General features: G+C 33.8%; 1 protein-coding gene across 6 annotated transcripts in view; it reads left to right on the plus strand.

The window, feature by feature from the left end:
* cdh18a (cadherin 18, type 2a) overlaps positions 1 to 17,232 on the plus strand; it is a 336,613-nt gene that overhangs the window by 218,323 nt on the left and 101,058 nt on the right. For 5 of the 6 annotated variants that reach the window (XM_015354610.2, XM_015354611.2, XM_015354609.2 and 2 more), the window contains one exon: positions 10,009 to 10,481. In XM_015354610.2, coding sequence (XP_015210096.1) covers positions 10,254 to 10,481 — 228 coding nt within the window. In that variant the 5' untranslated portion in view covers positions 10,009 to 10,253. Of the gene's footprint in view, positions 1 to 10,008; positions 10,482 to 17,232 lie in introns of those variants that run through there. The other variant, XM_015354613.2, reaches the window with a different exon arrangement.

The following is a 17,232-nucleotide window of genomic DNA, read 5'->3' on the forward strand; positions in this document are numbered from 1 at the left end:
TTAATGCTAGCAATAGTTGTAATCAAGACCAGTGTCTGATCTTCTGGATCATCAACGGTGATATCATGAGATTTGCTGCCTTGATTTGCTACCCTCTTTATCTCCTTGTTGTCTGATTTTAGGTTCTTGAGTGGAGCATATTTGTTTGATGATATTCAATAGTATTATTAGAATGGTTTGTAGAATTTTATTTCCTTTCAGTACCTAGGACTAAATTCCTTTTCTTGATATTGTTTATCTGATAATTCTGCATGCATCCTCCATTGAAAGTTGGTTTAATCAATTCCACACTCATTCACTGTCCTCTGTAATCTATAGCTCCAGTATTAACATTTTCAATCAGGAACTTTTTTGTGGCAGTTACCACAGATGTAGTCTGGCTGTACCTATACATGGACAATGCTCGAATCAACAAAGAAAGACAAAAATACATTCTGTCTTGTGCATAATTAAACATGTGGGCCATGCTTCTTAAAATTGAATAAAATAAGAATATTTAAACTAAACAATTAAAAAGGGCAGAAGGAAAAGAAAACTGCTTTGCATGTTTCTGCATAACATTTTTAACTAAACAAGAAAACAAGCTAAGATAGAAGGAAATAATATTTCTCTTCGCTATGGATTTGAAGATCTGCTCTAAGAACTTTCTCTAGGTTCTTATAATCAGCCTGCTATTTCATTTTCCTCTGCTCCAGCACTGTTCCTGCTGCATTTTCCATTATTATAATTCCCGACATCAAACACTGGACTCCATCCAGTATACTTCTGCCTTCTGTGGTTGCATCACCCAGTACACAGCTAGCTTTCAGCCTAAAGTCAACCAGCTTTCAAAAGGACCCCTGGGTTGACACTGCTGCCAACAACAGGATGTTCCATCCAACCTTGTCCCTCTGGTTCTGTTTCTCTTAAACTTTATTCATCACAGTCTCTCTGGTATCTTTGGTACCTTAGGCCCTGGGTTCCTTTCTTTCAGCCTCTGATATCATCTCCAGAGCCCTGGGTCTGTACAGCTTTTTATCTCTGGCTCAGTCAGCAGATTTCTTACAGCTTTCTTACAGGTGAAGACCATTTTCTATTTGGGTTAGAATTTGGGCCAAGGATATGGTATCAGGAGCAGCAGGGCCTGAGTGGGAGGAACCTGGGGCCAAAGGCTCCAAAGGTCATGTTGGACGCCAAAGATAGAAGCAAGAGCAAGGGCAGACATTCAAGGGCCCAAATTCTAACCCAAATAGAATAGGTCTTCAATTCAAATTCAAACCCAAATAGGTCTTCACCTGTCCATCACCCTCTACGATTTGCATTTTTATATGTCTGATAAGTTATTAGATGAATGAAGACAAAACCAAGCAAAAATTAATAACTATTTGAAAATAAATACCCCACTTTTGAACTTGTACTAAATGCAAGACATTGTTCAATCCAAAGATAAATTCAAATTCAATCAATGTATCTTAAATGTTAGTTTTACAAACTGGACTTAGAATTATATAAGAATTCATTCATTCAAGATCATGTTATAATCCCTTAATTGAACAAAGAGTTATTTTTCTTATCATGAAAAACTGGCCTGGTTAAAATATTTCCTAGTTTAAGAGTTGCGAAGAAAGGAGAAAAAAGTATTTTTCCTTTCAGGAAATATTCTGAGATTCACAGACTGGCAGCTTCGTATATAATCTCTGCAGTTTCTCTCCACTTGACAAGGTAACAAGTATGCAGGGCTGTGATATGCGTTTGACCTGATTGTACTTCTCTTATCTATTGTTTGACATCGACAGAAGGTTGATGCTGTGAAACCAAATGCAGAGGAATCCCAGTGTGAATGGAAAGTTCAGCTAGAGGCATTGGTTTGCTGTACTCCATGTGGTATTCACTGACCAGAAACAGGAGTGAATCAGAATGCCTTTAAGGTCAACAGAAGTGAAACTGCAGTTTTGAGGATGTGATAATTAGACACTTTACAGATTGCATTATGTCTGATTGAGTTGATGTTTAATTTTATTAATTTTTGTTGCTGAAGTGCACTGAAGTATAGGTGAAAAAAGATTGTAGTGTGAAACATATGACCAGGTTTCTCCACATTTCCTCTTGTAATTTGCAGTTGTTTTAAATCAGTGGTTCCATATCCTGGTCCTAGTGACCAACCTCAAACACCTATTGGTTTTTGTTCCAGGCGTACCCTCAGTTACACAATCAAACCTTTTATTTACTTACTAATAAAATCCATTTTATTGTTGGAGCTTTATTTTTTATTAGCTGTGTTTTATAGCTTTATTTAAACCCTTTAAACCCTTTTAAAATAATCCATTTTAACCCTTTTTTAAAATTAAATAACATCCCAAACTTGTGATAAGAAGCAAAATGCAAATATTAAATAAGTAAGTCTTCTTACTTCTTACTATGTAATTAAGATGAGATGGATTGCAAACCAGCAGGTTTGAATCACCAAGACCAGGACTAGGAACCACTGTTTTAAATCCAGATTTATGTATTTTTTTACAAAATCATTGTTTTCTTATGCAGTATGTCTTCTCATTTGCAAAATAAATACAAACCTGTAGTCATACAGCCTCATTAACAAAAAATTAGCAAATGTTTACAACGATTCTGCAAAAGATACAGGTAGTATCCTCTTAGATGTATTAAGGGTGTCCTCTTAATAACCCTTATTTTTGTTTTGAGAAAGATGGGTGCCCCTTAATAGACTTATTCAATGGAAAGCATTCACATAACCACACACATCTAAGTAAAATATGCAAATTATTTAAGTACAGATCATATAACAAGGGATTTATCAAAAGGTGAACCACCAGATAATGGAAGATAAGTGCATTATATAGTTATCACTGACTGCAAAGGATGGGGCAGAGTTTAAGATTGTCTTGAATTTTGAAGACAATTAAATATTGTAGTGGGTATACACCCTAATCAGGACCCATGGAACAACTTTGATTCTACAGTACCTTGCAAAATAATTCACCCCCCTTGGACTTTTTCACATTTTGTATTACAGCATGGAACCATGATGTGTTTAACTGAGAATTTTTGCCACTCATCAACACAAAGTACTCTATAATGTCAAAGTGGAAAAAAATCCAGACATTTTACTAAATTAATAAAAAATAAAAATAAAAATAATTGTGAATGGTGAATACTTATGCAAGGCACTGTAGGTGAATATGAACAGCAGAAGATTTTGTTTAGCTCCCTCCAGACAACAGCCTTCACTGGAAAGGTGGAAAGTCTGTAAATATGGGTGGCTTTGCACATGTGGTGCAATTGGAGCAGAAATCTTGATGTTTTGCATGTGTGCTAATCTTTAGGTTTCTCTATATTTCTACATTGTGCCTATGTAGAACTGCTTTCTGTGACTTATTCTGCCTTTACATCTTTAGAACACACTGAATGAAGCTGTCACATCATTCTACAGTTTATAAAAGTAATATTGATTATCATTTTCATTTCTGCTTAGATAGCAGCACCTCTCTCTTTGTACATGTTCAGATGAACTGCTTATGCTGCATGGGAGCTTTTAATAAACTGCTATGCTCATTTTATCTGTTTTTTTTTATCAGTGAAAATGTGCACATAATTTACATGTCTTATAGTTAGAGATTATGTGAATACTGTGTGCATATTGTTAGCCCCATTACTTCTTTCAGCATCATTTGTATACATTAGCATACAATTCCAGCATGTGGAAATTTACACATTTTCTAATGTTTTACACGTCTGTGTGCAGGTGCAAATAAGGTCTTCAGATGTTACTTTTCATGCTCTGTGAATACCAAGTTTCATTATGGACCCCTTATTTGTGGTTTACATACTCCTAATTGTATCATAATGTTTTGTAAATGAGGTCTTGAATTGCTAAAGTGCCACTGCATCTTATAATGTTACATTTTAGAAACAGATAAAACTCAAATAATGGACATCAAATATAATAAAAAATCACATACGTTTATATTACAATCAATATAAAAAGGCAAGTTATTGGTGTGTTCATATATTACAGTGTCCACAAAATGTACTGTATATGTTACAGTAACAAGTGCATTCTATTAATGTAAATAGCATGTTTACACTAATAGAACCAATATTTGGGTTGTGGGTTGGGCACAAGGGGAACTATGTCTTGGATGGGATTCCAGTCCAGAGCAGGGTACAAATATATAATCACAAAGGAATAGTTTGTAGACATCAATTAACCGTTTCAGCTTGTGTTTGGGAGGTATAAGGAAGACGAGAACATCTGTAGCACCCGAACCCAAGGTTGTGATGTAGCAGAACTTACTGCCAAATTATCATATGACCTGTTATACTTATATATATTATATTAATTATGCATGTAGACATCTAGAAAGGGTGACTTGTCAGTAGGTAAACTAGGAACAAGTAAAGGTTTATTCCACGCAAGTTTTTAAAAAAAATATTTTTTAAGGGTCTATTTAAAATGGAACTGGAAGTGTATCCCTCACCAAGCACAGCATGTATTTTTTTAGTTTGGTGTGTGGGCCAAATAAATTGACAAAAAACTACATTTACCAACATCCCGCATACTCTAGAGTTTCAGTTAGATTGAGCAAATGTCAAAATGAGAAAGAAAAAAGTCACAGAGTTAAACAATTCTGTGAAGTAATATCCACATATATCTATACATCATCTGTCACTATTTTCTTTCCAGACTGCCTTCTTCTAGATGCAATTATTTATAACAATGTTTTTCGTATTATCATTAAAATGATATTACAATGTTTTGAGCAGTGCATACCTTAACAATATAATAGCAGACATCAATCCTAACCATTTCAGTTGTTTTGGTTAGTTTATAGTCACTCCAGGAATTCCTTCATTTTTAAGAATTTCTGTGAAACCATGCACATTAAAAAAAACAATGTGGTGGACTTGCGGGCGTCCGTCTTCCAATGCAGAGCGGGGAATAGTGGGAGTGCCAGGCTTTAAATAATAACAAGGAAAACAATGGACAGGTGCACAGGTGAGCTAAAACAGGAAAGGGTCAGAGCGCCCTTAAGAGGAGGGTTGACGATCGTCATCAACTTTGAAAGTCACATGTTGGTAGTGTGTGTGCTGCTGAACTGATGGATATAATCAATGTAATATAAGATCTGTATCTGCGACACATGCTATACACTAGGTTACATATTCTGTCTTGTAGGATTATCATTCCTTCCTGTCGTTGAACATGGACAAGCAAGTTCACCATGCATTATCCCATTTCATTCCCCAAATTTTCACATTTCACAAAAATGCCACTGTTTCTCAAGTAGCATGAGGATGTTTATGATTTTGCTTGAATCACGCCCACAGGAAGGGCAGCAAATGAAGTCACAAGACTTGATCACTGTATCTCTATGCAGTCACTTGCCTTCAATCATTATGAGTGGCAGTGACTTGACATTCCTGCCACACTATCCATTTATTATTCTGTTGCACACAATAATAGGGATATTGTTCTCCATGTTTTTGCCACATTCACAGATGTTCATCATGGTGATGTATACAAAATATTGATTCATTGCTTTACTAGCTTTACTGGCAAGTTCTGATGTGTGTTTCTCACATCGCCTTATTCTGCTAAATCAGTGAACATGCAGACTATTATAAATTATATTATTGAGTCAAGTGAATGTGTCAAAACACTTATGGTCACTTGGAATCACTGGGTTGAACACAATGTGTTTTTGTGCAAATATAATCAAATTTATGTTTGAAAATATCCATGTCATACATGTCATTCATATTAATGTTGTGTTCCCAAATACAAATTGCTTGAATGTAAAGCAAAAATAATTATGTTTTGCTGCCCCAACACTTTTGGAGATTACTGTATAGTGCCTTACAAGAGCATCCAATGATGCCCCATTTTGTTGAATTACAAATTATGTATGCACATTTGTAAAAGTTAAAAGTGAAAAAATTTAAGCAAAACTTGAATGCTCAAACTGAACACTTCTGTTGGTGAAAGAAGTGAAATGCCAGCAGAAACTGCAAGGAAAAATTGAAAACTAAAATATGTTGAATGCATAAGTATCAACCCCCGTGAGCCTTGGTGGAAGTACATTTGGCAGCAATTATGGCTCCCTGTATTTTTGGATACGTCTTTGCCAGTTTTGCACACCAGGATGGAACAATTTTTTGTCCATTTGTCTTTAGAAACATGCACAAGCTCTGTGAACTTAGTTGGAGATCATTAGCTGATAGCAATTTTCAACTGTTGCCATGAATCTGACTGGGCCTCTCAATGATATTCACTTTCTTGTTAATCTACCGCAGTGTAGCTTTGACCTTAAAGTTTGGATGACTGTCTTACTGAAAGGAGAATTTCCATCCCATTTTTATGTCTTTAGCAGACTGAAGCAGGTTTTTCTCTTGCTTGTACTTGCTTTCATCCATTTTCTCCTTGGTCTTTACAAGCTTCCCAGTCTCTTGCTGAAGAGAACTGCCACTATACCCAAATGCTGCTACCACCTGCTTAACAATATGGATGGTGTTTTAAATGGGTGCTGAGTTTGGTTTATGCCAAATATGATGTTTTGCCTTCAGTCTAAACTGTTCCAATTTTCCTCATTTTAACTCAAAACATTTTGCCACATGTTTGCAGTATCCCTCAATTGCTTTTTAGCATAATCCAGGACATGACATTTTTTTTGGTTTCATTATTACACTAGCTTCTCTCCACTTACAGTATATTGTGATATGGAATATAGTTGACTTGTGGACATTTTCTAGTGCCACAAATGCACCACAAATAAACTGATGCTTTATTATCCATGCCTGAATACATTTTTTTCTCTTTTATTCAATTTCATCAAGTTTGTCAAGAATATGCAAAGGAAAAACAGAAGAGAGACATTTTTAACAGTCAAAGATGTTTTGAACCATACTGAATCTTGAACTAAGAAATTGTACATTCAGTATTTACTGCCGCAATTAAGTGAATTCAGAAAAAAATTAAGAGCAGCATATCTTTGTCATATTCCATTTGAGGAAATGCACCAAAGGTTTCACATTCCTTTCAGGGATTGTATAAATTATTAAGTCTTTGAATTGCTAGTTGAGAACAAACCAAAAATGTTTAACCCTAAGCCTCTCAGAATTTTCTTTATTGTTTTTAAATCAACACACTAAAAACAAACTGTGCATTTAATTTATGACATGAATTCCAAAAATATGTACCTATAGAAATACATTAGCAAAGTCAACCTGTCTTGGTTATATTTATTTATGAAACTCACTGGAAAATAATTTTGATTTTTTCAAAAGATAAGGCACAGGATGTCATACACATGGAGTGAACATGTGGAACTTAAAAATATAGATCCTTAAGTCTGTGATATAACATTTTTATTGCAAAAGTCAGGAACATGTTCTATTATATAGTGTAAAATATTGTATACACATGAAGACCCTTCTACTTTTCTTTTTATAAAACATGAAAATCAGATATGCATAAGGTAAAAACAACATGCTTGAGTCAATGCACGTCATTAGGAATCAGCAGTCAATCTTATTCCATTTTTAAGAGGATGCTCTGGCTCCTAGAATTTACTCTGTAGGTGACAACTTTACTGGACATTACAAAGAGCAACAAGTTAATTTTTAATGTGACATCACACTATTGTGCAAAATAAAAACTTTTCATGTTATTGATGATTTTCTGGTTTGTTATTTTGTACCCAGAGAGTCAGCAAGATTTCTGGTCTGTTGCAAGATTCTGCAAAGAATTCTAATTAAAATAAGGATAGGTTTATAATCCATGACTGTGATCAGTATCCGTGTCGAGTTTCAACATGTTAGCACTCACTCTACAATTATAAATATAATTTGTTAATTGATGATATTGTTGTGCCTTAATGCAAGTACATAAAGATCTAATCACATTATTACCATATTTAAAAGAAAATAAAAGTTTTCTTTGGAATTAGCACATTGTATCACATCAATATACAGTATACTGTAATTAGTATTGAATGTGTCACTCATATTTTTGTTGTTATCGTCTGTGCATTTGTCGTGGAAAGGGGACATAAATGAGGGCTATATATACTGAAAAAATCATTTTCCAGTACGATGGGCTTAAACAAGCTATGTGATAAAGTCAGTTAAACATATTTATTAACAGTGCATTCTAACGGATGTAGAATATATGGAATTAATCTAGTACAGAATATAAAGTGAAACTCTTGTACAGTGTACATAGTATGCTATACACAAAAAACACACACAGAAACAGGGGAATTATTAATCTAAGTCTGTTTTCTTTAAGAGTCCTTTCACTTTTAGTTCAGTTTACAGTATCTTTTCAATTGCATTTTTGTTTTTATTACATTTGTTTATGTATTCTGTTGTGTAACCAAATAATACTATGTATAACCTGTATGTAAAAAAATACTAACAATAATTATGAAGAAAAATATTAATAGACATATGAATTCACTCAATAGAATTCAACTTTTGTGTACTTTGTAATTAAATTAATATAAATATTCAAATGTGTTAGCATTTGCTAATGCCATGTTTTATTTGAATTTTTTAAGAAAGTTCTGAGAGTTTGTAGGTAAAGAGCTTCTAAAATTACAAAGAATAAAAATCGGATTTACTCAAGTCTGTAAAAATAGAAATATTGTATAAACTTTTGCACACTTTTAAAGGAAGAAGAAGCCACTATGAGATTTGGGAATTACTTTCTTAAATCAGAAAGTAATGTGGGAAAAGGTTTCAACAATTCCTTTGTGAATGGAAACTGAACCTTTATAGTCTTGAACAGAGAAGACTATAATTCATCTATACAAAATTAAGATATACCACTGTTCTTAAACTATAACCATCATAGGAATTAAGGGTGTTCCCATGTCAATCTATTTAGAAATTTAGTTCACTGGCCAAAGATTTTGTGAAAGAATCATGCTAGCTGCTGATCACTACATGTAAAAACAAAAACATGCCTAGAAGCTAGAATAAAAATAACAACTCTAGTTAGCTAAGACCCAAAAGAAAGGACCTTCTAATGTCTTCAGCTTTCACTAGAGACCAGTTCACAATAGGCAGCAGTTATAATTTTAGAGTGCATATCCTTATCAATTTGAAATGTGTCTAGTACTACTTGCTGTATTGATTATTATGCAGAGCACCCAGCAAAAAAACCCTAATCTTTTAATGTGGCAGAACAATCCAATGAATGATTATGTCTTTCAGATGTTATTCTGTATAAAAAACAGCTGCTGAATCACCACAATCTTCCAATTATGTGTCTTAAATATTATACATAGCTATCTTTATTGAAATACATGTAAAATAAACATTTTATCCCTCAAACAGAGAATAATATGCCATTTCCAAAACAATATGCCTCTCCTTTATCACGTTGATGTGTATTGCTGAGGGGATGTGAACAATTTTACGTGCATACCATATATGTATATTATTTATAACACTGAAATATAGAATAATAAATAAAAGCATAGAAGAACTGTAAGGTATTTTTACATTGAAGTGAGATGATGTAGTATAGTGGTTAGAGTGGTTGTCTTATGGCAGGGGTTAAAATCCCCGCTATGGTCATGGTTATTGTACTTATTACTCCATTTGTTCCAGTCCACCAGGCTGCACAAATATCTACTAGTGTGAATTGGGAATTGCCCTGAAATGGAGTGGGATCCCCTCCAGAGGGGAGATGCATACTCTCTGTCTGCATCACACTACAAAACCAGGATAAGCTCAAGTATAATGTGCCTTTAGGATGTGTATGGATTGCTTGTCTTTAGTCTGAAGAATAGTTATCAAAATATTCAATTACATTGCCGAGCAATTACATGGTAAAAACATGAAAACCATTTCTTATAGCTCTTAATGTTTATTATTTCACAAAAAAAAAAACGTTTTATTGCTGTTGTGTATGACATTTAGTTAATATGGTATGAAACAAGCTTTGCAAGTTTAATGCAAGCCATACGTTGTAATTAAGTTGTACTCTTTCTTTTTGTTTTTCAGGGCGGGCAAAATGTACGGCTGTTGTAACCTCTGGTAAAGCTTCCAGAAAACATACTTCAAGTTTATTACTGTCCTTCCATGATGTAAATACAGCTTGCAATTTCCCCTAATGGGCAGTTAAACCATGAACTTTAAAAGAACTCTTTGGACTGGCCTCCTAATTTGGAATTAGTACTGCCTGCATTGAGCCGTGAGGGGATTTGCTATACCAAGGTACAGGGAACTTTGAAAGCACATTCCCTACCATGAGAATTGCGACCACATCCTGCCTCTGTCCTTTTCTGGTCTGCCTCTGCTTTGTTCAGAGGTGCTACGGGACATCTCATCACAGTTCAATAAAAGTGACAAAAAATCAAACCAAACATATAGAAGGAGAGACAGAGGTGCACCATCGGCCAAAACGTGGCTGGGTTTGGAACCAGTTCTTTGTTTTAGAAGAGCACATAGGACCGGACCCTCAATATGTTGGAAAGGTAATATTTGCACATGTTTCTAATATATTGAAATGTTGCTTATTGCTTCATATAAATTCATATGTCAGGAGCACTGAAATGGCAGTCTTGTTTAATTTATTTCAATGTCGGTTTTTTAACACTTACTAATTGGATACTGAGTACAGATGTACTGTATGTGACATGGGTAAAGCTTACTATTGATTGGTGAAACAGAAAAACTGGTATCTTACATTTAGTAATTATAGCAGGAATAAAAGGTGTAGAGTTTACTTCAGGTTGAGGAATGCATTTTAGATTTATATAATGTTTTCATAATAATGCATATAGAAGCAAAATGTTGCATTTGCGTAGATATTCAACAAAATGCCATACTAATGAGGTATATATTAAACAGCAGAACAAACAGAATGCATTTTTATATATATATAGAACATACTGTACATCCTATATCCTATAATCATTTTAATAACTTAATGACTTATCAAAATAAATTGTGGAAGTAGCTTTTATAATGAAGTAAAGATACATATAATTATACATAATTCCATTATTATCTTCTGACACACAGTATGATACAAGAATGTGTGCAGGCAAATAGATAAAAAAGGTAAGGTGAATTTTCTGTAATAAAGCTTAAAAGGTCATAACAGAAAAACAAGTCTCCCTATCCAGTCAATGTGCATTTGAAGTCAGTCCAATTTGTTTCTTAAGTGAAACAACCTATATTTGCTCTGAAAATGGTTATTTGATCCAAGAGTCTTATTATTGTTAATTATTTCTCATTATTTTGGTTTCTGAATAATTATTTTCAAGTCAGTGTTATTTTAACATACAGTATACGTCTTTTCTTAGGAGAACTAATTCAGCATGGAGAAATATGAATAATTTCTCATTTGTTCCACCAGCTACTGTGTTACAGAAGTTCTTGATTCTGTATATAAAAACTCTTCAGTAATATTTTAAATTTCAAATCAAGCAGAATTTAGACTTATACAGCCTGTAGGGTTAGCACTGTAAATAATTTTAAAAACATTTTTAAAGAAAAGCTACAATTGAAACAGCAGCAAAACAAGAAGTGCTCCCACTACTGCAAATAACACGACTAGACCATAGAAAGTAGCCTAGAGAAGTGCTGGGTTAAAATATTATAACCCAATTTAAAAGGTAAAACTTATAACAAGATTTTGATTATGAGTAATGCAATGTCATGACCTGGACAGTAGTGTAATGAATGTGTTATTCAAAAGGTGAAACCAGTTACAGAAGATAATTACTTTAATAGGGAATTAATCTGGATTTCATCATCTGGAATAAGACGTGGTCTTCAACCAACCTAGTGGTCTACCAAAACCAGTAGTTCTTATATATCAGATATAAGATATATATCAGAGGTCTGAAATGCAATTATATCTATAGCATTTAGATATGTTATGTTTAGCTTCTAAAATCTACAGAGATGTGGTGAAGAGGCTAGTGACATTGACAATTATAAAAATAAGATAGAGGAGAAGTCAAAGATTTACAACAGAAAATATACTTTTTGAAACTGATATCAGTATGGAGGTTTCTCCATTATATTTTACTATAATATCATACATGAGAGTGTGTTTCCTCACATGAAAACAGAATGCACTAGACTTAACAGAAAGCTTATTAGGTTTAACCTAAGCTAATGATGTCCCTAATGACAACATATGAAAGTAGACCTCTTAAGCAGAGAAACAAAGGTTGTTTAGAGCAAAGAAAAAGGAATAATATTCTCAGGCCCATTCCTTCTGTTCTTCATATGTTATTTCAGTTATTTTAGACCAGAGGAGTACACAACAAAATCTGCAAGTTATTTTCTTTTGAGGTTTATTCAGCCAGTTACTTCTATAGTAATTATTGTATTTTGAGCAGTTTTAGAATAAAACCTCATGTTATTTTATGGGACATACATATGGGTTACATTCTAGACTGAGCAAGGGGAAACACTAATGTGAAGTGTACTACACTTTTGACAAGAAACTGCAAAATACTGAAAATCACATACCACTGAAGGAGAGGGGGTGGGGGAAGAAAGGGTTTTTATACATTTCCTTATTGAACTCAAATCAAATATTGAAAATATAATTATGTCATTAATAATGATATTTACTGAATTTAAAAGAAGTTAGGCTTATAAATAATCTTATGTTAAAATGCTTTTAAATTTTACTCAATTTACTGTTGCAAAAAATGTGCTATATTTAGCACTTTACCTATTTCAAAGCCTTCAAGAAAATCATCATGTTAGCCAGGCAAAGTATAGCAAATGATGATGTTTTTAGAGAACAAGAAAAAATCACAGTTGTTTCTTGCAGTAAAAGCAGTGAAGTGACAAATTAAACTATGTAAGCTGCTGGAAAAAATGTCTCTTGGAGTCATTAATACGTTTACAGTAAATATAACATTTAAGGAAAAAGTATAAATTGTGATGAAGCCAAAGACATAGAAATGGATGTCCAAGTGGGGATTCAGAATATGTAGGGCGAGAGACCTTTGCAAAACATGCAAATCTGAACAAATTGTCTGTTTTCCTTGTACTGTGAAAATGTACAAAGCATGCAAATTTAATGAGGAATAAGATGCAGCAGTACAAACTGAATTAATCAGAAACACAAGTATAAAATGCAGATTTTATATAAGATCCAAAGTAGCAAAATAATTATTTATGTGCCTAATCAGTTATTACATAACATTAAGAAACATGGAAAACAACAATTTGTGCAAGAATTTTCCGGATCATTAGTACAAATACAAATAAAAAACACAAAAAGGCTATTAGAATTATTTTATCACTTAGTAGTACAGTAATAATTTCACTAGTTTCCGCCTATCCCACTCCCTATATAAGTTTATTTTTATGTTTGGAACATATAATTTTGTGTCAATTAGAACATATATTAGTCTATTTTTTGCAATACTGTAACATTGCAGTGTACTGCGATGATCATGGATAGCTGGAACTCCTTGTCTAAAATCTTCTTTTGGCTTACCTTCTTGGCAGTTTATCATTTTTTTCCTAACAACTTTGCTAAGGCCCCATGGTTTCATACCAATGTGTGAAGAAGACTTGGTTAATCAAAGGAAACCCTGTCAGGGAAATATTTTAAATAATCTTCTGAAGCTTCTTCTGAGCCTTACATTGCTTTGGAATACCATTTTCCAAGCACTGGCTCAACAAAGTGGATCGATGATCTCAGCATTTAGACAGTGCTATAGAAAAGTTTAATATTGTATTTGAGAGAACTGAGGCATGGCATAGTACGTTAGAGCTGACATAGATTTGCAGATGTCAGTAGTTTGCAGGTAGACTGCCAATGTGGTTAATTTACAAGGGGATGCAAGAAAACTGGATTGTGACATGATGCATTTATGAAATCAGCAAACTACAACTTAATTTAACAAAACTTGAAGACAGAACCAGATGTAACCATATCAGGATCTGTGGCCTAGTTGGAGATAATCTGGTCATCTTTATTGAAAAAAATGTTTCCTAACCTGATTTCTTCACTTTTTGGTGACTCAGTACTAATTGAACATGCACATAAAACATACAGCAATAACCCTGAGCAGTCATGTAATACAGTCTTTAAGGTGCTTTGCTACGATGGCTGGTGATTCTACAGAGGGTCAGGAAAGTTGGTTCCATCCAGGATAATGGTAAAACTCTTTGATTTTTGCTGACTACAGTGCTGCTTCTGCATGGAAGAAAAGTGCATCTGTTAGAGTTCAATATGAACTACTAGGCTTGGGTGCTACATCTTTTTTAGATTTATAACCAGTAACCCTCTGGGTTTCTTATAACAGAGAAATCTATTTTTCAATACCTAATGAGGCAGAGAACTATCAGAAATCAAAACCAAACATGACTCTATAACTGGAATGCAACTCATCGTTCCACCAAATAAAGGAAGACATTTAGCAGAAGATATGATCACAGAGATGGAGGCCTTGGCTGAACTTAACCGATTATTCTGCTGCTCAGACAGGTTCTGCTAACCTGTCCTTGAATTTGCATTGTTTTGCTTGAAGATGTAGTTTCTACCTCTTTTCATTTGTTTGTGTTTTCCTTCACATCCTCAAGTTATGGGAATTACAGGGTAGAAAATGTTAGTGGACAGTACTACATTTTCTTATGTATTTGTTCTCTTCATTGGTACATGTTATTCATAATTTTAAATTTGTCCTCAAACTAGCAAGAGTTCAGTAAATGACCCTGCTATGTTATGACTAACCATGATGGGTTTTATAAGGAACAATAGCTCATTGTTAGCTTCTCAAATTAATAAAAACAATTAAAACTAAAGATTTAGAAAATAAATATGAATAACATAAAAACACACCAAACCAGACCTCTGAAAGGGCACAGCTAAGTGATCTTTTTAAAAGGAGGGCAGAATCTAATAAGTATAGAATTACAGAAAAACATTACTTTTGAGGCAGCAGATTACTTGCACTTAAAATCAAACTGAAAATGCAGCTATTGAAATTCTCACCTTTTGTGGGATTGATTTGTGACCCCAAAGAGATATCTGCAGCTTTTCACTATTATTTGGATCTGTGTAATGCTATTGTACTTTGGATAAGGAAGTTTATGCAATTTTTTTCTCAAAATTGAAATCAGAAAACTTAGGTCATAATTGAACCAATCTGGCTGGACACAGTAAATGCAGCAGTCTAGGAAAGTGCATTTCACCTGAAACCGAACAGAGCCTTGTTGCCTTCAAAAGGAAAGATCCCTCTGGGTACATAAATTATAACCCAATCTCAGTAATTAACTTAGATACAAAATTGTATTCTACATTTTTGGCTTTATGTTTGGAAGTTTATGTGGGGAATTTTATTCATCTGGAACAGCTGAGTTTCATTAAAGGAGATTTTGCTGTAGATATCTGGCACCTGCTTATCATAAATACATTTCTGAAATTAAATACTCCTTGTGCAGTCCTGTCATTAATGTGGGAAAGGCATTTGATGGACTTAAATGGAGGTTTCCTGGCTTAGGTCAAACATTATTTTTATGATTCATACAATGTATGCAAATACATCCTACATATATAGTCTCAACTGGTTTCTTACACTTTGATATTTGGGGGGAAGCCATCAGAGTTACTGTTCATCATTGATACTATTTAATCTTTCACTTGAAGCATTTGGACAAACACAATAATGTCTCCTTAAAAATAAACAGTTTAACGACAGGAAATTGATTCCAGTTGTCAGATCACGTATACGCATACCTTAGCTTTGTGCAACAACCTGAAACTTTCAGGTACCATAAATAATATTATTGCTAAACATATGCCATTCTAATCTGCAAGCAACCATAATATAGAATACGAATTTTTGTATAAAAATGCATTAAGTCCTGTTCTACACCTGCATGCTTTGGAAGCACTGGCCTACCTGTATACAAAATATACAAAATGCTTTTAAATCTAGCATTACCACACACATTATATATATATAAAAAGTATTGATCTAGGACACTTAAAAGATTGCCTTTTCATATTTTAAGCATCCCACCTGGCAGAACCCATACACACACATTCTCAGCTGCTAAGGCAAAACCATTAAATTTTAATTATTCATACTATATCTTTATATGGAAATTATATTCCACTGTATATGATAGATGTCCAGTATGCAATGCCAATCTGCTTTCATTGATTTTGTGGTATACAATTGAATAGTACCAACACTCACCTGTGGCATAATGGTGCTCTCCATTTGGATAGTTGATAGTTTATTTATAGTTTATGGTCTAACAAAGGTATTAACATTCTTAAGGTATAAACAACAAAGAGGGGCTTATCAATTTCTGTGAATTAATGTCATATTGTAGTAATCCAGGAACATCTTTCTTTTTCTGCTATAGATTATGTTGTGCTTTTGAGCTTATGGACAGAGTCTTAGGTGTTTTCTCTAACGGGCAGATCTCAAATATGTATTAACACCTGCTTAAATCATTGAAATTGTTAAAAGTTGTGTGTAAAAAAAACTACAGATTTGAATGTGGTTTTGGAAAATTTATTTAAGGCACGTATAAATTCTAACCATCAACAAATTAATTTTAAATAATGCCGTACAGCCTATAGGACACCTTGCAGTAGACATCATGTAGAAATTGCCCTAGACCCTGCAAGCATTGTACTCTCATCACAAATTTATGCACGTTTCAGGAAAGCACAGAGATCAATACCATACTACCAGGAATGACGGAAAGAAACATACCACTGCATCCAGTTGTGTTCCTAATTAATAAAGATTCAACTAAAGGAAAAAGTTGATAGCACAGTGTTATGCCTCCTCATAGCATGCCAATACAGCAATGGTTGTTATTTTTCAGGGGTATTGTGATGCTAGCACTTACTACCACCACAATAAGTTAAGCTAGAGATACAACTTTGGAGATCTGGGGGCATACTTTGACTAGAAAAAATGAAAGATTGACATGGGTCTGATTATTGTCGGGTCTATGGTTATAATTACTTGGTTACTGTTCTGTTATTTTTCATTGAAACAAAATAAAAGCTTAATTTAAAATAATGCAAAAATCAATATTGATAACTGAAAAATATCTGCTATATGCCACATCCTTTTAACTAAACTACCATTTTCTCAGCTAGCTGAGTTACGCCATACTATATATGCTCTGCATACTTTCATCCTTCTATCGTGTTCGTTAGGATTTAACAGAACTACTGAAATTGGGAATTTCGGAAGATTAATACTAGGGTAATAA

Source organism: Lepisosteus oculatus, chromosome 6 (genome assembly GCF_040954835.1).
Source record: "Lepisosteus oculatus isolate fLepOcu1 chromosome 6, fLepOcu1.hap2, whole genome shotgun sequence".
NCBI lineage: Eukaryota > Metazoa > Chordata > Actinopteri > Semionotiformes > Lepisosteidae > Lepisosteus > Lepisosteus oculatus.